At 43.2% G+C, this 22,806-nt stretch overlaps 1 protein-coding gene and 1 non-coding gene across 9 annotated transcripts in view; one reads left to right on the top strand and one right to left on the bottom strand.

The window, feature by feature from the left end:
• Positions 1-22,806, top strand: part of EIF2AK3 (eukaryotic translation initiation factor 2 alpha kinase 3) — a 118,906-nt gene that overhangs the window by 47,958 nt on the left and 48,142 nt on the right. For all 8 annotated transcript variants that reach the window (XM_036444471.2, XM_045584194.1, XM_045584196.1 and 5 more), the window contains exon 3: positions 21,763-21,957. In XM_036444471.2, coding sequence (XP_036300364.1) covers positions 21,835-21,957 — 123 coding nt within the window. In that variant the 5' untranslated portion in view covers positions 21,763-21,834. The remainder of the gene's footprint in view (positions 1-21,762; positions 21,958-22,806) is intronic.
• LOC118725076 lies at positions 11,819-12,020 on the bottom strand. The gene has a single exon (XR_004989824.1). It is a non-coding gene; the product is annotated as a small nucleolar RNA SNORA74 (small nucleolar RNA).

The raw sequence follows: 22,806 nt of genomic DNA, 5'->3' as shown, positions 1-22,806 counted from the left end.
TTATCAATTTTGCACACTTTTGCTTCTTAAATCTTCTGGTCTACAGAGCTTATTCTTTGGCATCACCACCCCACTCTAGGAAAAACCCTCAGCTCACTGTCTGTTACCAGCAGGCTGGGAGATCTTTGGACCTGGAACTAGACTTGTCTGCTGTGGTGGGATTGGTGTTGGAGCTTCAACCTCAGCTGCTGCTGATGGGAGACAGGTGGAACATGGGTTCCAGCAAGTAGAGTGTTACTACCAACTGGTGGGAGGCCAGACAAGCAGAGGGCCTCAGAGAAGTCCAGAGAGGTGGCAGATGGAGCACAGCTACAAGCTGCAGTATTCAGAGATGCAGGCAGGCAGGCCATGTTAGCAGCATCTGTCAGTGGGTAACAGTAGCCTACTCAGGTACTGGGTCTGGGTCAGAATTAAGACTCCTTATCTTTGAGAGTCCATGAGGGCAAAATTGCACCCCAGGCCTAAAATGACTGAGCAGAATGCCATCTAGATCTATTGAAGTTCCATATGAAAAAGGAAGGGTGAGGATAGCTGAGAAATGATAACTTGGGTGGAGGGCCTAGAAAAGGTCTGTACAATGTAGGCATAAGCTACGTTGTTTTCTTGTGGCTTCCTTAGCTCAATGTTAGCATTCAAGAATGAAAGCCAAGCAAAAGTTGCTCAGTGGTTGAGTGTCACCCATGAACCATGAGGTCACTAGTCCTTGTTGGAGCACAGGCCTGAGTTGTGGGCTCGATCCCAGTAGGGGGCATGAAGGAGGCAGCCGATTGATGATGTTCCTCTCATCAATGTTTTTCTCTCTAGACCTCTCCTTTCCTCTCTAAATCAATAAAACATATTCTTAAAAGCCAAGCAAAATTTTAGAATGAAGAGCATCTCCTTTTAATAGAATGTATTAGGTCTGGTAATATTGGGTCGGCAACTAAGTAATTGCTGGTTTCACACATATATGGCTTCAGTTGAATTTTTAGGTTTGCAGACGTAGTACAAATGTAAAACACATTTTGTTATTTGATAGTTGGCTATTCAGCTGTTAATCAGTAAAAAAAGTTTTTTGATCTGTTTTGTAGTTTTCGTTTGGCGTTCGTTGAAAAATGGAAAATCAAAAGGAACATTTTCGTCATATTTTGCTTTTTTATTTCTGCAAGGGAAAACGCATCGCAAGCTCATAAAAAGTTATGTGCTGTTTATGGTGACGAAGCCTTAAAAGAAAGGCAGTGTCAAAATTGGTTTGCCAATTTCGTTCTGGTGATTTTTCACTCAAAGATGAAAAACGCTCTGGTCGTCCAGTTGAAGTTGATGACGCCCTAATCAAAGCAATAATCAATTCGGATTGTCACAGTACAACATGTGAGATTGCAGAGAAGCTTCATGTATCACATACATGCATTGAAAATCACTTAAACAACTTGGCTATGTTCAAAAACTCGATACATGGGTTCCTCACGAACTGAAAGAATCACAGTTAACGCAACGCATTAGCAGCTGCGATTTGCTAAAGAAACGTAATGAAAATGATCCATTTTTAAAACGACTGATAACTGGCGATGAAAAATGGTTGTTTACAACAATATCAAGTGGAAAAGATCGTGGAGCAGGCCAGGTGAACCAACTCAAACAACATCAAAAGCTGATATTCATCAAAAGAAGGTTTTGTTATCAGTTTGGTGGGATTACAAAGGAATTGTCTACTTTGAACTCTTACCACCCAACCAAACGATCAATTCTGATGTCTACATTGAACGACTAACGAAATTAAACAATGCAGTTGAAGAAAAGCAGCCCGAATTGACAATCGAAAAGGTGTTGTATTCCATCATGACAATGCAAGGCCACACACATCTTTGGTCACTCGGCAAAAATTAATGGAGCTTGGTTGGGATGTTTTGCCACATCCACCATATAGTCTTGACCTTGCACCATCTGATTACTTGTTTTTCGATCTTTACAAAACTCCTTGAATGGTAAAAATTTCAATAATGATGATGATGTCAAATCGTACCTGATTCAGTTTTTGCTAATAAAACCAGAAGTTTTTTGAACGTGGGATTATGATGCTGCCTGAAAGATGTCAAAAGGTCATTGATCAAAATGGGCAATACATTACAGAATAAAGTTATTAGTTCCATGAAAAAATTGTCTTTGATTTTCTTTAAAAAATCCGCAATTACTTAGTTGCCGACCCAATAATTAATGTCGTTTTCTAATACTTTTTAAAATCGAATTTATTTAAACAATACAACAAATTTTATTTTTTTTATTTTTTTAAAAAGATATTTTATTGATTTTTTGCAGAGAGAGGAAGGGAGAGAGATAGCTAGAAACGTCGATGAGAGAGAAACATCGACCAGTTGCCTTCTGTACACCCCGTACTGGGGATGTGCCCGCAACCAACGTACATGCCCCTGACCGGAATCGAACCTGGGACCTTTCAGTCCGCAGACCGACGCTCTACCACTGAGCCAAACCGGTTTCGGCCAATACAACAAAATTTAATCAACACTATAGTTGCCGTTGTTTTCTACTACTTGTGCCCAATGCTCAGGAAGCATTTTAATCCCTCTGTTGTAAAATTCTTGTGATTTTGATGCAAAAAATTCGGTCAATGCATTTTTGAGGCATTCTTCATTATTAAATTTTTTTCCAAGAAGAAAGTTTTGCAAAGAACGAAACAAATGGTAATCGGAAGGGGCAATATCAGGAGAATATGCAGGTTGAGGGAGAACTTCCCATTCCAACTGGCGCAGTTTTTCAGCAGTGATTCTTGCAGTATGCGGTCCTGCGTTATCGTGGTGAAGAATTACGCCCTTCCAATTAATCAGCGCGGGTTCTTTTTCTCTTAAAGCTTGGGCTAACCTTTCCAATTGGGCACTATACACTGCACTTGTAATGGTTTGGTTAGATGGTAAAAGTTCATAATGAAGAATTCCTTTAAAATTCCACCAAAGACACAACATCACTTTTTTCACATGCAAGTCAGGTTTTGGCGTGGGCTGCGGAGCCTCATTTTTGTCCAACCATTGGGGCCGCCTTTTCAAATTAACATACAGCACCCATTGTTCATCTCTGGTAACAATTTGCTCTAAAAACGGCAAACGGTTTTGACGAGAGAGGAGCGAACTGCAAATTGTGACTCTTTGATTACGGTTGTTGTCGGTCAACTCATGAGGAACCCATTTTCCAAACTTTTGGACTTTGCCAAGTGCACGCAATTGATTGGAAATTGTTTTTTGTGAACAATTTAAAGTTGTCGCAAGCTCTTGTTGGGTAATTTGAGGATTTTGCACCAAAAGAGCTTGAAGAGCTTCTTGATCAAAATTGGACACACGGCCTTGACCACTCTTGTCATCTAACGAAAAATTTCCCTCACAAAATTTCTCAAACCAACGCTGGCATTTTCTGGCGCTAACTGCATCTTGACCAAGAGCACTACAGATGTTTTTTGCAGCCTCACTTGCTTTTCTTCCTAATTGGAACTCGTAAAGCATGCAGTGCCGAATATGCTCTTCATCCGCCATCTTCTTAGCCCTAGTTTTGCAACAAAAACCAAACCAAACACAGACTTTTTCAAGCAAAACTTGTTAATTGCACTTCACACGTTCTGTAGATACCACATGTTTGAAGGTTATGTCAATACAAGTCAACGCCAAGCAAGATTTTAAACGAATGTTAAAAACGACATTAATTATTACTAGACCCGATATTCCTGAGGCCAATTCAGCTTCCAGAGAGTCCTGATGAAGTACATTCACAGCAGGGTCAGAGGAAAGAGCCCTGATGAGGGGGACGAATGAGGGAAGTGGCCTCCTTGAATTTGGTGCTGAGCACAGGCTGGTGTGTGCTTTGTGAGAGGGTTATAAGGCTGTAAAGCCACTGTAATCTGGACTGTGATGTGACCTCTTTATATGCATAAGCTAATGAGACCTGCAATGTTCAACACACACACACACACACACACACACACACACGCAAGTGCACGCGCAATTGCATACTTACATTTTTATTTCTGTCGTCTTGATAATACCATTCATGATGTGTGTATCCTGATTTATTTCCTTTTAGTTATGGTGTATGCATTTTTCTGCCTATAAAATCACTTTTTCCATTTCTCAAGGCACTTTATTTTTTTCAAGTTTTATTCAGGAATAATTGACATACACCTCTGTATAAGTTTAAGGCAGACAGCATGATGGTTGGATTTGCATATACTGTATTGTGAAATGATTACCACACTGTGTTCAGCTAATATCCATCTAAGATGGACAAACAAACTTGAAATCTCTAATGGAGTAACTAGAGATAATTTTATCTTCAAAGTCAAAACCACAATTCTTACATTCTATTGTGCTTTTTTTTTTCTTTCTTTTTTAAAGGTTTTTTAGACTGTTTCTTAAATTAGATATTAGATCTTGTGTTTGGATCTGATTTCATAGTTTACCCAGTTTTATACACTAGAATAACTATTAATTTATTTCCTGAAAGGAACTACTTTTTAAAAGTAGAAAGTCTACAATGCTTTAGGGTTCATTTAAAAATCAACTCTAAGAATTCTGTATTTTTAAAAAATTACATTACTGGCAAATTAATTGTAGATTTCAGGTATCTAAATAGTGACATTTTTAATAAGGCTAAACTGTTCCTGAGTAAAACCTGTGCGTGGTCAGGGTAGGCTGACTTCCAAGACACATCTGTGAGGGTGGAGATTATTTTTTTTTTTAATTTGAGGTCACTTTGGCTGGCTGGTCCTATCCCCATAGCCCAGTCATGGTTTTACTCACAGTGACCTAACGCATAGAGTAGGCAGAGGAGGAGCAGAGGCGGGCAAACCTCAGAGGAGCTGAAGGCTTCCCTGAGCTGGTTAAATGTGCCATGCTCTCTAAATGCTACCTGCAGTGGAACCTGCCAGAAAGTCCTGCTCTTCCCCCGGCAAATTCTCAGTTATTCTGAGCTCCTGGAGGAGGCAGAGAGTTCCCCACTTCTCTCTCTCTTATACCTGCCCAGGTGTGCGTGTGTGTGTGTGTGTGTGAAAACATGTGTGAAGATATGTATTAATATAAATATGGATGTCACTGTGTGTGACTAAATGTTACTGTGTGTTTAAGCATGTATGCTATAGTGAGTGTATAGGGGCATGTGAATGTCAACTTGTATGGTTGTTTGTAGGTGTGTAGGAATATGTGTGTGAATGTATGAATTGTGTGACTGTGTGAATGTGTATGTAAGCATATATGAAGGGATGTGTGTACATGTGTGTGAGGCTGTGTGAATGTGAATGTGTATGAATGATTGTGAATTGGTGTATATGAATGTGCATGTGTATGTCTGTACCCTGGGAAGGGAGTTCTTTCATTATAACCTCAAGGCCTCAAATGTAGACCTTTGGTCTCCTCTTCAGATGAAGTTAAAATCACAGCGAGACATGGACAGCCTTGAACCATGATACCATCCACTTCTAGCACATGTCCCACAGTGGACATCATCGAAGAAGCCTTGTGAGTCAGTACTTTAGAGAGTAAGTTCTACAATTTTTCTGTGGTGGCACAATTATCATAGGGAATCAATTATTTGCAGTTAAAATATTTATTAATATAAACATTAAAAAGCCCCCATTTTAAGCCCCATTGGCACTTCTCAGCTCTCTCCTCCGAGGGCGTCTCGGTGGCACGGTGGACGGGTGTGGTTGCCATGGGGTTGCAGGCGGCTGTGCCTCAGGTGGGCTGCTGGGATCGCTCAGGTGTGAGCGTCTCAGGGGCTGGCCTGCTGTGCGCCTCTCTGCACCTGCACACGATGGCGACTCCCACACAGCTGCCCTGCTTCTCTTAACAGGCCTGTGGGGTAGACAGGAAGGAACCAAGGCTTGCCCAGGGTTTCTGAATGGACCTCACACCCCTGGCTATTCTCATGACTGTGTGTCCAGAGGCCTCCTGGGAACGGGAACTCAGGTGGCCTGAGCATGTCCCACCACGGTTCTGTTTTAAGGTCTCACCCTTTCCTTTCTATTTTTTGGATTATTTTATCACAGTGAAATGTACCATTTTCACTGTTTTTTAGAGAACAGTGCAGTGGCATTAAGCACATTCATACTGTTGTGTGGCCCACACCACCATCATCTCTATGACTTTTCCCATCTTTTCCAACCAAAACTCTGTCCCAATAAACAACAACTCTGCATCCCCACCTTCACCCACCCCCACCAGCACCACCACAGGTACCTTTATCTTTCCTTCCATCTCTGACTCCGATGGAGTTAGGGACCTCATGCAAGTGGAATCACACAGTAGTTGTCCTCTTTAGACTGGCTTTTGCACTGAATATGTCATCAAGGTCCATCCAAGTTATAGATTGTGTCACAACATTCTTCCAGTGTTTTTAATTCAATCTATTGGGTTGACATTGGTTAATAAAGTCATGTGGACTCAGGTATACAATTCTATAACACATCATCTACATGTATTGTGTGCCCAATACCCCAAGTCAAGTCTCCTTCCATCACCATTTGACCCCCTTTACCCTCTTCCACCTCCTCCACCCCCTTTCCCTCTGGTGATCAATATAGTGATGTCTTTCTCTATGAGTTGTTTTCCTTTGGTTAATCCCTTCATCTTTTTCACCCAGTCTCACAGCCCCTTTCTCATCTAACAAACGTCAGTCTGTTCTCTTTCTATGAGTCTGTTTCTATTTTCTTTGTTAATTTATTTTGTTCATTAGATTCCACATATAAGTGAAATCATATGCCATTAGTCATTCTCTGGCTGGCTTATTACACTTACATTAAGGCTCTCCAGGTCCATCCACGCTGTCACAAATAGAAAGATTCCCTTCCTTTTCACAGCCAAGTAGTATTCCATGGGGTCAATGTACCAAAGCATTTTTATCCAATCATCTACTGATGGGCACATGGGCTGGTTCCAGATCTTGGTGTTGTAAATAACACTACAATGAGCATAGCAGTGCATATATTCTTTCCAGTCAATGTCTCTGATTTTTTTGGGATACATTCCCAGAAATGGAATTGTTGAGACATAAGGAAGTTCCATTTTTAATTTTTGAGGTAACTTCTTGCTACTTTTGACAGTGGCTGCACAGAATGCATTTCCCACAGAGATGTGTGCCTCTCTGCAAACCATGGTGACCCCCATAGAGTGTCCCTGCTTTTCTTAACAGGCCTGTGGGTTAGCCAGGGGAACCAAGGCTTGACAATGGTTTTTCAACAGAACTCGCACCTCAGGCTCTTCTCATCACTGTGTGTCCAGAGGCCTCCTGGGAGCTGGAATTCAGTTGGCCTGAGCACGTCCCACTATGGTTCTGTTTTAAGATCTGGCCTTCATTTCCTTTCTCTTTTTTGGATCGTTTTATCACACTGACATTTTCCATTCTCACTGTTTTTAAATCCACAGTGCAGTGGCATTAAGGCCATTCATACTGTTGAATGGCCACATCACCATCATCTCCATCACGTTTCCCATCTTCTCCAACATAAACTCTGGCCCCAGTAAACAACAACTCTGCATCTCACCCTCCTACCCCCCAAACCCCCCCCCCCACACACACACCACCACCACAACCATCACCATCATCACGGGTACCTTCATCTTACACTCCATCTCTGATTCGATGGCGCTAAGGACCTCATGTGAGTGGAATCACACAGTAGTTGTCTTCTATTGACTGGCTTCTGCACTAAACATGTCAAGCTCCATCCACATTACTTCACTTACCATAAGGCTCTCCAGGTCCATCCACGCTGTCACAAATAGTAAGATTCCCTTCCTTTTCACAGCCAAGCAGTATTCCATGATCTCAATGTACCAGAGCATTTTTATCCACTCACCTACTGATGGGCACATGGGATGCTTCCAGGTCTTGGTATTGTACATAACACTGCAGTGAATATATTCTTTCCAATCAATGTCGCTGACTCCTTGGGATACATTCCCAGAAGTGGAACTGCTCTGCCATAGAGAAGTTCCATTTTTAATTTTTGAGGTAACTCCTTACTGCTTTCCATACTGGCTGCACAAAATGCCTTCCCCAGAGATGTGTGCCTCTCTGCACAGGATGGTGCCCCCCTCGAGGCTTCTCTGCTTTTCTTAATAGGTTGGTTGGGTAGCAAGGGGGAAGCAAGACTTGCCCAGGGTTTCTCAACGGACCTCACATCCCTGGCTCTTCTCATCACTGTGTGTCCAGAGGCCTGCTGGGAGCGGGAATTCAGGTGGCCTGAGCACCTCCGACCATGGTTCTGTTTGAAGACCTGGCCTCTTTTCCTTTCTCTTTTTTTGGATAGTTTTATCACGGTGACATTTTCCATTCCCAATGTTTTTCAATCCACAGTGCAGTGGCGGTAAGGACATTGATACTGTTGTGCAAACCAAACCAGCATCATCTCCATCATGTTTCCCATCTTCTCCAATGGAAACTCTGGCCCCATTAAAAAACAACTCTGGCCGAAACCGGTTTGGCTCAGTGGACAGAGCATTGGTCTGCGGACTGAAAGGTCCCAGGTTCGTTTCCGGTCAAGGGCATGTATCTTGGTTGGGGGCACATCCCTAGTAGGGGGAGTGCAAGAGGCAGCTGATCGATAATTCTCTCTCATCGATGTTTCTAACTCTATCCCTCTCTCTTGCTCTCCATAAAAAATCAATTAAAGCCGAAACCAGTTTGGCTCAGTGGTAGAGCGTCGGTCTGCAGACTGAAAGGTCCCAGGTCCGATTCCGGTCATTGGCATGTACATTGGTTGCGGGCACATCCCTGGTAGGGGTGTGCAAGAGGCAGCTGGTCGATGTTTCTCTTTCATCGACGTTTCTAGCTCTCTCTCCCTCTCCCTCTCCCTTCCTCTCTGTAACAATTCAATAAAATAAAAAAAACACAAATATTTTAAAAATAATAATAAATAAAAAACAACTCTGCATCTCACCCTCCTACTCCCCACCCACCACCACCCCAGCATTACCACTGGTACCTTCATCTTTCCTTGCATCTCTGACTCGATGGCACTAAGGACCTCATGTGAGTGGAATCACACAGTAGTTGTCCTCTTTTGACTGGCTTCTGCACTAAACATGTCAGGCTCCATCCACATTACTTCACTTACCATAAGGCTCTCCAGATCCATCTACGCTGTCACAAATAGTAAGATTCCCTTCCTTTTCACAGCCAAGCAGTATTCCATGATCTCAATGTATCAGAGCATTTTTATCCACTCACCTACTGATGGGCACATGGGATGCTTCGAGATCTTGGTGTTGCACATAACACTGCAATGAACATAGTAGTTTGTATATTTTTTCCAATAAAAGTCTGATTTTTTTGTGATAAATTTCCAGAAATGGAATCTCTGGGTTACATGGTAGTACCATTTCTAATTTTTGAGGTAACTCCTTATTGCTTTCCACAGTGGCTGCACAAAGTGCATTCCCCTCAGAGGTGCAGCTCTCTGCACATGATATTGACCCCCATGCAGCTGCTCTGCTTTTCTTAATAGGCTGGTGTGGTAGCCAGGTGAACCAAGGCTTACCCTGGGTTTCTCAATGGAAGTTACACCCCAGGCTCTTCTCATCACTGTGTTCAGAGGCATGCTGGGAGTGCGGATTCAGGTGGCCTGAGTATGTTCCTCCTCGGTTTTGTTTGAAGACCTGGCCTTCATTTCCTTTCTCTCTTTTTTTGGGATTATTGTATCACAGTGAAATTTACCATTTCCATTGTTTTTCAGTGCACAGTGCAGTGGCATTAAGGATATTCATACTGTTGTGCAGCCCACACCATCATCATCTCCATCACTTTTCCCATCTTCTCCAACTGAAATTCTGTCCCCAGTAAACAATCTGCATTCCACCTTCTCCCGACACCTTCATCTTTTTCACCCAGACCCACATCCACTTTCCCCTGTGATAACTGTTAGTCTGTTCTCTTTCTGAGTCTGTTTCTATTTTCTATGTTAATCTATTTTTCTAATTAGATTCCACATCCAAGTGAAATCATATGGCATTAGTCTTACTCTGATTGGCTTATTTCACTTACCATAAGGCTCTCCACGCTGTCACAAATATTAAGATTCTTTTCCTTTTCACAGCCAAGCACTATTTCATGGGGTCAATGTAGCAAAGCATTTTTATCCACTCACCTGCTGATGGGCACAAGGGATACTTCCAGATCTTGGTATTGTAAATAACACTGCAATGAACATAGCAGTGAATATATTCTTTCCAATCAATGTCGCTGATTCCTTGAGATACATTCCCAGAAATGGAATTGCTCTGTCATAAGGAAGTTCCATTTTTAATTTTTGAGGTAACTCCTTACTGCTTTCCATACTGGCTGCACAAAATGCTTTCCCCACAGAGATGTGTGCTTCTCTGCACAATATGGTGACCCCCACACAGCTTACCTGCTTCTCTTAACAGGCCTGTGGGGTATACAGGAGGGAACCAAGGCTTGCCCAGGGTTTCTCAACGAACCTCACACCCAGGCTCTTCTCATCACTGTGTTTCCAGAGGGCTGCTGGGAGCTGGGATTCAGGTGGCCTGAGCATGTCCGACCATGGTTCTATTTTAAGATCTGGCCTTTTTTTCCTTTCTCTTTTTTGGATCATTTTATCACAGTAAAATTTTTCATTTTCACTATTTTGTCAATGCACAGTGCAGTTGTGTGGCCCACACTACCATCATCTACATCACTTTTCACATCTTCTCCAACCAAAACTCTGTCTCTAGTAAACAACTCTGCATTCCACCCCCATTTCCCCCACTCCCACCAGCACTGGTACCTTCATCTTCCCTTCCATCTCTGACTCCGATGGGGCTAGGGACCTTATGTGAGTGGAATCAAAAATAGTTGTCTTCTTTGACTGGCTTTTGCACTGAAGGTGTCGTCAAGGTCCATCCACGTTATACCTTCTATCACAATATTCTTCCTGTGATTTAAATTGACTCTATTGGTTAATAACATTATGTGGGATATGCTACTTGTAAAGCTAACGATCCTGCTCGGACGTCATCTGAATCTGGCCACTGGGGCCTCCTGGGAGGGACTCTGGTGCCAGCCAATGTCAGATGCTTCCTGTGACTGGCCCTGGGCAACCTCTTTGGAGCTACAAAGCAATTCGCAGTGTGTGGCTACCTCTGCCAGGCCTGAATGAGCACAAGATGATCCAAACCAAGGCTGGCTTTTCTTAGCACTGGGCCTAGGGGCCGTTCAACAAAGCTCCCAAGGCACCCCAAGATCTGCCTCCACCTGCTGGCTGCCTGTTAGGCTCAGTCACTGAAAGAGCCTCTGCAGGTACTCAGATTGCATGAGACAGATTCTCAGTGAGTACTCAAGTAATTCCACTGTAAGAGTGGAATTTTAAAGTCACTACAGGTTGCTTCCCAGGAGTTAAGATGTCTGGGATCCATAGTCTGAGATCTGCCGTGTGAGCTTAAGGGCTTTGCAGAGTGTAGGTGAGTCTCCGAGGCCAGGAAGCTGCTTGTCATGGTGGGCGATTCTCGGGTCCCCTGGAATGTGGTTGGGAAGGAAAAGCATGGCAGGGTCATGCAGCTTTGATCCTATTACTGTGTCATGAAAAGTATAGTCTCTTCATTCGTGGCTGATACTAGCAGATGCTTCCCTCCATTTCCTTCCTAAGGAAACTGCAGTTCTGTTCAAACGACCACCCAGATGCATGTTCCCTAGCTTCCTGGCCAACATTGCGCCAGCCCTCTGTCCTCAAGACTGGGTGGGCCAGGCTGGCGGGAGTACAGGGAAAAGCAGGTAAAAGTCACTTGTCCCTTGGGAGGGTTGAAAATGCTATTAGAACCATTAAGGCTTAAAAATATGTTTTCTCTGTGTCTGCTCCCACACCAGAACTAAGCAGCTAAAGTGATGCTTCGCTTGCTCTCAGGAAGCACAGTTCTGCCTTGCCCCAGTGCCAGCTGTAGTCAGAACACTGACAGAGGCGACTGGAGGAAGAAGACAGGACATTCCTCTCCCAGCAGTGTAACACCATCACAGACATGATTCTGTCTGCACAGCTGACTACTGCTGGAACCCTTCAAACTTTTAGACATGATCTGATTTTTATGTTTTAAAGATCACTTTCTGATTTATCATTATATGTTTATTATTTTTAAATTTCATTTTTAAAAATTAATTTTTTCCCAATTAAGAGTTGTCATTCAATATTTCAAGTTTACAGCATAGACATATATAGAACTTGCAAAGTGATCCCCCGAAATAGTCTAGTATGGGGTTTCTTTTAAAAGGGTATTATTCCTATTCATGAGGGCTCCACCCTCATGATCCAATCACTCTCAATGGCCCCCACCTTTTATTTATTTTTAATTGAATTTAATGGTTTGACATTGGTTAATAAAATTATATAGGTTTTAGGTATTCACTTCTGTAATGCATTATGTGTATACTAGAAGCCTGGTGCATGAAATTCGTGCATGGGGGCATGTCCCTCAGCCCAGCCTGCAGCCTCTCCAATCTAGGACCCCTCCAGGGGTCAGACATCCTTCTCACAATCCAGGACTGCTGGCTCCAAACTGCTCGTCTGACTGCCTTCCTGATTACCCCTAGCCACTCTGCCTGCCAGCCTGATCACCCCCTAACCACTCCCAGGCCAGCCTGATTGATGGGTAAATGTTCCTCTGCCAGGCCTGTTTGCCCCCAACTTTCCTCCTCTGATGGCCTGGTCACCTCTAACTGCCCTCCCCTACAGACCTGGTCCCTCTCAACTGCCTTCTCTTGCAGGCCTGGTCTCTCCCTACTGCCCTCCCCTGCTTTCCTGATTGCCCACAACTGCCCTCCCTTGCAGGCCTGGTCCCTCCCAACTGATCTCCACTGCTGGCCATCTTGTGGTGGCCATCTTGTGTCCACATGGGGACAGGATCTTTGACCACATGGGGGCAGCCATCTTGTGTGTTGGAGTGATGGTCAATCTGCATATTACTTTCTTATTAGATAGGATAGAGGCCTGGTGCATGGGTGGGGGCAAGCTGGTTTGCCCTGAAGGGTGTCTTGGATCAGGGTGGGGGTTCCCTTGGGGTGTAGGTGGCCTGGGAGAGGGGCCTGTGGTGGTTTGCAGGCCGACCATGCTCCCTGGTGATCCAAGCAGAGGCCCTGGTATCTGGTGTTTATCTTCTACAATTGAAATTTTGTAGCCTGGAGTGGAGCCAAGCCTCCTGCTCGCTCTGTGGCAGCAGCCATTTATGTTGGAATTTATGTATCTTCTACAATTGAACTTTGTAGCCTGGAATGAAGGCCTGAGCTGGCCAGGGCTGCAGAAGCTTGACTTCCTCCATTGCCCTAGCCTCCTACTCTTTCAGCTCCGTGGCTGCTGCCATTTCTGTTGGAATTTATTTACCTTCTATAATTGAAATTTTGTACCCTTGAGTAGAGGCCTGGGCCCACCAGGGTGTGTGGAAAGCTTGGCTTCCTGTATTTCCCAGGAAACCCAATGGCATCCATCTTGGTTGGGGTTCATTTGCATACTTGTTCTGAATGGCTGGTGGGCGTGGCTGGTGGGTGTAGCAGAGTGTTGGTTAATTTGCATATTATTCCTTTATTAGGTAGGATTGTATTGTGTGTTCACCACCCCAAGGCAAGTCTCCTTCCATCACCATCTGTCCCCCCTTGGCCATCTCCTACTTTCCCCCACCCCCATCCCCTGTGGAGATCACTTTATGATTTGACATTTGAAATGACACTTGAGATGTGCCTTGAGAGCACAGGTGGGATTTAGATAGTTGAAGAGGGTGAGAATGTGCTTCAGGTACAGAGAGTGAGCACGTGGCCTGGAGTCAGGAGAGATGAAGACCGGAAAGACCAGAGCACATGCCCCTCAGATGCCTGTCAGTGAGGGGACCTGAGAGAGAAACAGAAGACCCTCCATGGAGGGAGCAAGGCTGAGGAGAAAAGGAACCAGCCATAGAGTGGTCAGAACAAGGGAGATTGTGGGTCTTCCATAGGAAGGCAGGAAGAACAGGGGACCATGGGAAGGAGCAAGGCTGGGGGAACAGGGAAACTTCTTGGGGGGAAAGGGGACCCTCCTTGGAGGGGGCAGTGTCCTATGTCATCCCTCCCTCCTCTCCTATCCTCCCTGCTCTGACCCCTCCATGGAGGGTCCCTCCCCCCTGTCCTGTACCCTCAATGGAGGGTCCACTATCCCCCTGCCTTATATCCCCCATGGAGGGTCCTCTGTCCCCCCTGCCCTGCACCCTCAATGGAGGGTCTTCTGTTTCCCTGCCCTGTCCCTCACTCACGGGCCTCTGAGAGGTGTGTGCTCAGGTCTCCAGTGTTCATCTCTCCTGCCTCCAGGCCATGTTCCCATTCTCTGTACCTGAAGCACATCTCACCCTCTTCAGCTTTCTGGATCCTGCCCCCTCAAATATCATTTCAAATGCCAAAAATCACAGTGACCTTTAAAAAATATAAACCTGATCATGCCATTCCCCACACAAGGGCCCTTTACTCACCCGTCCTCTCCTGCACCCAGCCAGCCTGGTTCTCCCTGCCCGGGGGCACTTGCTGCCCCTTTGGTGGTGGCTTCCCCTTTCTCCATGTGGCCAGCTCTGTCTCAACAGCCAAGTCTGAGTTTAAATATGATAAGATCTTGGGGAGCTCTTCCTGAGCCTGCAGGGGAGTCACTGTGCAGTGGCCCCAGCCCAGCCTTGTGGGGTGTCATGTGGCAACAGGTCACAGAACTAAGACAGGTCACAATGGTAAGGCAGGTTACAGAGGTAACCTGGCAACTGTCCTGGGTTAGGCAGGTGGTGAAGTTAACCAGGTGTTTCTTTGTTTTTAAATCAGTGATTGTACATTTATTGAGCACCAAATCCCAGACCCTGTACTGAACGTGCTGAAGTTGTGGCCCCACTCTGAGGTCCTGGCCCTCAGTGACCAGGTGTTCTTAAAAGTGGGAAGTGGCAGGAGGGTGGGTCAGGGATGCCATGGGAGGGACTCAACATGATTGCTGGATTTGAGACTAGAGAAAGGGATCACAGACCAAGGTTTTCTGGAGGCCCCTGGCTGCTGGCAGTGGCTTAGGCAGAGACATGGAACAGAATGGTCCCATAGGAGCAGATTCTGCCGGCACCCATGAGCAGGGGACGGGCTGGGTCTCCCGGGGCCTACGAGGAGGAGCACAGCCCAATGCATCTGCCTCAGGTTTCTACCCACAGCACCTGCCATCACTCTTCCATTTGAGGTCATTTGTTAGGGCAGCAATAGAAAACCAAGACAGTCCCTTCCTAGTCACAGCACCTAAGTGTTTTCTTCATGGCTCTGAGTATCTTCTGAAATAAAGTGTAGTTCTTGTTCACCTGTCTCCCAGCTCCTCACAGCACCTGAAAGGTAACCTGTGAAGGCCCATCCCCAAGACCCAGGTGCAGGGGGGCCACAGGAGGAGCACATGTGTTCATTGATTTTGGGACTGAAGGGCTCTTTTCTGATTTCATAGAATGTTATCTATAATGTATACTAGAGGCCTGGTGCACAAAATTCATGCACAGGAGGGGGGTGTCCCTCAGCCTAGCCTGCACCCTCTCCAATCTGGGACCCTTTGAGGGATGTCTGACTTCCTGATATCCTTCTCACAATCCAGAACTGCTGGCTCCCAACTACTCATCTGCCTGACCACTCTCCTGCCAGCCTGACTGATGTCTTAACTGCTCCCCTGCCAGCCTGTTTGCCCCTAACTTCCCTCCTCTGCTGATCTGGTCACCTTTAACTGCTCTCCCCTTCAGGCTTGATCACCCCCTACTGTCCTCCCTTGCAGGCCTTGTCCCTCCCAACTGCCCTCCGCTCTGGCCATCTTGTGGTGGCCATCTTGGGTTTATATGGGGGCAGCCATCTTTGACCACATGGGGGCAGCCATCTTGTGTGTTGTAGTGGTCAATCTGCATATTACTCTTTTATTAGATAGGATAGAGGCCTGGTGCAGTGCATGGGTTGGGGCCGGCTGGTTTGACCTGAAGGGTGTTCCTGATCAGGTGTGTGTGGCAGCCTGGCGAGGGGCCTGTGGTTGTTTGCAGGCCAGCCATACCACCTGGTGACCCAGGTGGAGGCTCTGGTATCTGGAATTTATTTTCTTTTACAATTGAAACTGTGTACCCTGAGGATTGCCAAGCCTTCTGCTGGCTCTGTGGCTGCTGCCATTTCTGTTGGGATTTATGTATCTTCTATCATTGAAATTTTATAGCCTTGAGTGGAGGAGGCCTAGGCCAGAAAGGGCAGGTGGAAAGCTTGGCTTCCTGCATTCTTGGGAAACCCAAGCCTCCCTCCTGTCTCTGTGGCCATAGCCATCTTGTTGGGTTTATTTGCATATTTGCTCCTGATTGGCTTGTGGGTGTGGCTTGTGGGTGTGGCTTGTGGGTGTGGCTTGTGGGTGTAGTGGAGTGATGATAATTTGCATATTATTGTTTTATTAGATGGGATTATATATGTCAATATTTAAATATATTCAAATATACAATATAAATAATACGTAATAATATTGTTATTAATGTTATAATAATATAAATATAGATGTACCGTATTTTTCGGACCATAAGACACACTTTTTTTCCCCCAGAAGTGGGGGGAAAAAGTCCCTGCGTCTTATGGTCCAAATATAGCCTACACATATACTTTAAAAAAAAAAGTTTTTTACTTGCCCGGCTCTGTGTGGTCTCTGTGTGCTTGCCCGGCTCTAAAATGGTTCTAAATGCTGCTGTTTACTTTACAGGGTTGATTACATGTGTTTATGACTGTGATGTTGGGTTTTAATGCACATAAAATATTTTAGGACACTATTTGTTTCAGAATCTTTTTTTCTTCATTTCCCTTCTCTAAAAACTGGTGCGTCTTATGGTCCAGAGCGTCTTATGGTCCGAAAAATACGGTATATAAAAATAGTACCACGTAAAAGGGAATGTATAATTCATAGAGAAATCATTCAGCTTTACATAGAGAAAAAAAAGAGTAGAGTGGTAGTTACCAGGGGCTGAGGCTGGGGAAATGGAATATACTGGCCAAAGGGTACAAACTTCCAGTTACAAGAATAATAAGTTCTGGGGATCTAATGTGCAGTATGGTGATTATATACCAGTATTTGAGAGTTGCTAAGATAGTAGATCTCAAATATTCTCAAGACAAATAGAAAATGGTTGTGCAATGGAGGTGTTAGCTAATGCTCTGGTGATAATCTTTTGCAATATATGTATGTATGAAATCAACACATTGTACACTTTAAATTTATACAGTGCTATGTCATTTCATCTTAATACAACTGATAAAAAGATAAATTTGTGAAGTTTTTTATTCTTTTTTTTTAAATATTTTATTTTTATTGATTTTTACAGAGAGGAAGAGAGAGGGATAGAGAGTTAGAAACATCAATGAGAGAGAATCATCGATCAGCTGCCTCTTGCACACCCCCTACTGGGGAGGTGCCCGCAACCAAGGTACATGCCCTTGACCGGAATCGAACCTGGGACCTTTCAGTCTGCAGGTCTATGCTCTGTCCACTGAGCCAAACCAGTTTTGGCAATTTGTGAAGTTTCTTAAATAACAAAAATAATAGATAGTTCAGCTTTGAAAGTAGAAGTTTCCAGTTCCACTAGAGTTTGCTTTATTTCAGTCCTGTCCAATACCACGTAGGAGGCCCCCAGTATGAAGCCCCACAGAGGGAATCTGTTTTCTAATACTATAGCTCACCTCCGGTTTCCTAGCTTTTGATGTAGCAAATAACCTCCTCCTTGCCCACTGGTATTGTTCCCAGGGCACTGCCAATAGTTAAAAACACTAGTTATTTTTAAGTTTTAAATCTATGATTTGAAGGACAGTACAGATATAATAGTTTAAAATAAGATATCTGAGGAAAAAGATTTTTAAAACAAGGTATATGAGCTCAAACTGTTTGTATAGAATATAGTCAAAGCACATGGACTAATTGCTGGAAAAGCAATTAAAAAAAATTATTTCAGGTTCCAGCACAGCTTTAAGCAACATAAGCACCCTTGTTATATACACTGAGTGGCCAGATTATTATGATCTCTGAACACATAATAATCTGGCCACTCAGTGTGCTTATGTATAAGGGAAAGCTTGCAAATCTTGATATAGCAAGGGACTAGGAGATAATGGCCCCCAGCCTCTGGCTAGTAAGTCCTCTGCTTCTTTCAAACTACCCACAAAGCAGTTTTTATACATGGAAAAAACATGATTTTAAAATCCCAATTATGTGGTCAGTCTACACTGAGTGGCCAGATTATTATGCATTCAGAGATCATAATAATCTGGCCACTCAGTGTATAAATTCCTAATAAGGTATGAGAGAGAGAGAGAAGAGAGAGAGGAGAGAGAGAGAGAGAGAGAGAGAGAGAGAGAGAGAGAGAGAGAAAGGGAAGAGAGACAGAGAGAGAGAGAGAGAGAGAGAGAGAGAGAGAGAACGAACCCAGGTGCCCAATAATATGCACATGTTTGAGGAAGTGGACATAGCTTTCCACAGTGGTAATTTCTACTCTTACTGGATAGTGGGTGGACATGGGTTCTGACCCTTAGTGCATGCCGACAACATCTTCAGGATGCCTGCCCGTGTCACCTATCTCATCCTCTCATACATACCTGCCATAAGTGTGGTCCCCTCATTGCTAAAGGCAAGTGACATCATGGTGAAGGGCATGTCAATGAAATGGTAATTGGGCCCCAAATATTTACAAATCCATCGCGACCTGTTGTAGCAAGTGTATTGTGGATATAATGAAGGAAAATAGCACTACTAGATAAACCTGCTAGATATTACATTCTCTTAGTCTGTGACATTTGCATATGCTCTTCCTTTGTAGTTCAGGACTTTTGTCAAATATTCAATAGCCATCTGACATGTAACAGCACTTAACACATAACCTTGCTTAAATATTGGACCCACCCCATCAAGCCCCATGGGCGGGGCACACAGGCTGAGGTCCCCCATCAAGCCCCGAATAGTGGGAGGCACTGCCTCAGGTCCAGGGGCCTGTCTTCTGGTAGGAGTGCTGCCTGAGGTTCCAGTCAAGCTTTGTTGGGCGGGGGCGTGGCCTGAGGTCCCCTGTTAAGCCCCACCGTGGCTGGACACTGCTCATTAAGGCTCCTTAAGGGGAATTTAAGAGGAACTCGGCCTCCATTGTGGGTACAGCCATCTTGTGTTACAGAATCCCTGCCTCCACTGTGAGTGCAACCATCTCGGTAATTTCAAACTTCAAAAACTTGCCCAAATAAAAATGATCTCTCCCTAACCTAACCCTTATATACCCAAATTTATCTGCCCAAACCTTCTGCTTGCGTTATCATCTGAGTGCCTCTCTCTTTCCCTTCCCCTCATCCCTCATACACCCTTGTTTCTTGAAACATTTGAAGATATATTAAATCTTCATCATGGCCCTGTACCATTAAATACTTCCTAATAGAGACATTCTCTTACATAATCACAGTACATTTATCAACTTCATAAAATTATATTGATATTTTAATTTACCATTCATATTCCAATTTAATCAGTTGACCTAATAATGTATGTCTATTGTAGCATTCTCCATCTCAGTACATCTTGTCATCTAGACTTTGTCCTTTATGATATTGACATTTTTTAAGAATACAGTCTCTCTGCCCTTTTATTTAAGAATTGAAATTTCCTTCTGTGCTTGTCTAGTGTTTCTTGTGCTCAGATGCAGTTTGTGCATACTTGGTGAGGATTCTGCATAGGTGATATGTCCTCCCTTAGGGCATCAGTTTATCATTCAGGGATGCTATTAATTTTGGTCACTAGTCAAGGTATTGTCTGAATTTTTCCCTATATAATTACTGTTTTTTAAATTCTTGTAAATAAGTGTGTGGGGAATACTTTAAGACCATTCAAATATCCTGCTTCTCATTAAATTTTCACCTAGATTTAACACCATAGCTGATTTTTGACCTGATTCAATCTTTATTATGATAATACAAAATGCTAATTTTTACAACTGCACCTCTCCCTTCATATTTACTGGTAGAAACTTGGCATTTTATTGCAATAAGAGTCTTCCCTTTCCTCTATATTTTATTTATTTTATCTATTTATTATCAGTATGACTCATGAATTCCTTTATTTTCCCTAATGATTTATAATTCAATACTTAATTATTTTGGTACTTAAACTCTTCCAAATACTGTTGGTGGCATATTCCTATCTTTTTTTTGTTTTGTTCTTTTTTTGTTAAAAAAAATTACATCTGTTCTTTCTAGAATAATCAATCCGATGTTAAAGGCTGAACTTATACCTACCCTGTCAGTCCTGGTATCAACCACTTGTCTGGGAAGCCTTGTTGCCTTTGGTGAGGACTGGAATTAAATAACAAAATCTGGGCACTAGATTTGAGTGCATTATTGTTATACCCATTTTATAAACAAATGTAAGATCATTAGCATACCTGGTAAATATTTCTTAGACTTACAATAAGCACTTCTTGAGGATATAATGGTCTCTCAGTTTATAGGACAGCAATACGTTAAATACAGTTCGTTTTCCTTATGATGGGCACACTTGCACCTTAAGTCCTTCTTGGTAAAAGGTGTTCCCCAGAAGTAAGCATGGTTAACTTTCAGGTTTAGGTTTTGCTTAAATATTGCATTCTCAGCAGGGTCTACCCTTAACACCTCACTGACTGGCTCTTCCCCTACCACATGAATATTTTCCAGTCCCCTTTATCTTGTTCTATTTTTTCCCCTCTGGCATTTATCACCTAACTTACCCTATAATTATTCATTAATTTGTCTGCAGACACTAGAGTTTGAGCTCCAGAGTGGCAGAAATTGTTTTTATTTTATTATATTTATTTTGCTCATTAGTCTGTCCTAAGCAATAGAATAGTATCTGGCACATAATAGGCCCTCAGTAAACATTGTTAAGGAGGAAGGATAACTGAGAACATAAAATCACTAAGTTACCAGTTGGTTTCTAGGCTTTTAATACACAGCTGACTTGAGAAAGTACCGTATTTTTCGGACCATAAGACGCACTTTTTCCCCCCCAGAAGTGGGGGGAAAAAGTCCCTGCGTCTTATGGTCCAAATATAGCCTACACATATACTTTAAAAAAAAAAGTTTTTTTACTTGCCCGGCTCTGTGTGGTCTGTGTGTGCTTGCCCGGCTCTAAAATGGTTCTAAATGCTGCTGTTTACTTTACAGGGTTGATTACATGTGTTTATGACTGTAATGTTGGGTTTTAATGCACATAAAATATTTTAGGACACTATTTGTTTCAGAATCTTTTTTTCTTCATTTCCCTTCTCTAAAAACTGGTGCGTCTTATGGTCCAGAGCGTCTTATGGTCCGAAAAATACGGTAAGTACAAGAAAGGATGGGCATGAATCAACTTGTGTTCTTGGATCTGAGTCTATGACTGCAATTGGCCTGGATAAAATAGGCCTGGAAAGTACTGCATATGCTGTCCCCTGGCTAGAAAAATCTACATTAGCATGTTAATCACTATAAGAACCCCTGTAGTAACCTCTTCTTGAACTCACTTGATCACAGAACTCTCTTTGGTAACTCACATATCATATGGGACACTCCTGGCAAACAATTTGAGAAAAAGCAAACAGGAGAACTTCATGGAGGCCCCTGGAGAGGTGGCAGTTCTTTTTAATTGCTTCTGTTTTTACTATGATGATACAAAATACCACTAGCACAATGGTGACCTGTGTTGCTGAGAAGGAAGCTGAAGTCCCTCCAGCTCGTAGTTACTCCTCTTACAGCAAAGGTCCTTTTCAAATGTAGCTTTTATTTTAGGTTTTTGGGAATAAGATAATCATTCCTTCCCTGGATGGAGACCTCTTCCAGTTGGACCAAGACCGTCAGAGCATGGAAATAGTCCCTTTTACAGTTGAATCACTTCTTGAATCGTCTTACAAGTTTGGAGATGATGTTGTTTTGGTTGGAGGACAGACTCTCACAACATATGGACTCAGTGCATATAGTGGAAAGGTGAGTGAAAATACTGAATTTATTTGGGGAGAAATCAGAATAAATAGTAATAGAAGTAATTTCTTAAACTATACTATTTCTGGTTGAGGTTTATTAAAATTTCCCCCAAGGATATCATTTGGTATAATAAAAGAACTATAAAGTAGAACAGGGAAATATTACTAAGAGAAACTAGATTTATCCAAGATGACAATGAACAGCAGAGCCAGGACAGCAGGAGCAAGACAAGAGGTTCTTCTCTGTGGTGGTGCATTCATTGCACATTATTTTGAAATCCTCACATTATTCCTAAGGGTTACATGTTTTTGTTTGCATTTGGACAGATGAAGAACACTCCAAAGATTAATAACTTTCCTAGTGAGAATAATATACCGCTTATTTCTTTATCTACTAGTAGTTTGATCTTATAATAAGAGGATTCAAGAAGAAAGTTGTACTTACGTTAAAGTTGAGGAAACTGAGACTTTAAAAGAGTCAGAAGTTTCCAAGGTCAGATTTGACTTGATCTGTCTGGTGACAGTCGTGCTGATAAGCCCTAGACTTCATCCATTATTACCTCTTATGATGTGATCATAATCTTCTAAATTTGCATCTTGTGCCCTAGTGGGTTTGACTCAGTGATAGAGCATCCGCCTGCGGACTGAAGGATCCCGGGTTCTATTCTGGAAAGGGCACATGCCCAGTTGGGGGCTTGATTCCCAGTAGGGGGCATGCAGGAGGCAGTGATTCTCTCTCATTATTGATGTTTCTATCTCTCTGTTCCTCTCCCTTCCTGTCTGAAATAAAAAAATATATATATTTAAAAAATAAAATTGCATCTTGCAATTAAAATCCATCATTAGGAATAAC

This window comes from Pipistrellus kuhlii, unplaced genomic scaffold (genome assembly GCF_014108245.1).
Source record: "Pipistrellus kuhlii isolate mPipKuh1 unplaced genomic scaffold, mPipKuh1.p scaffold_m20_p_2, whole genome shotgun sequence".
NCBI lineage: Eukaryota > Metazoa > Chordata > Mammalia > Chiroptera > Vespertilionidae > Pipistrellus > Pipistrellus kuhlii.
This window is presented reverse-complemented; position numbering and strand designations above follow the sequence as displayed.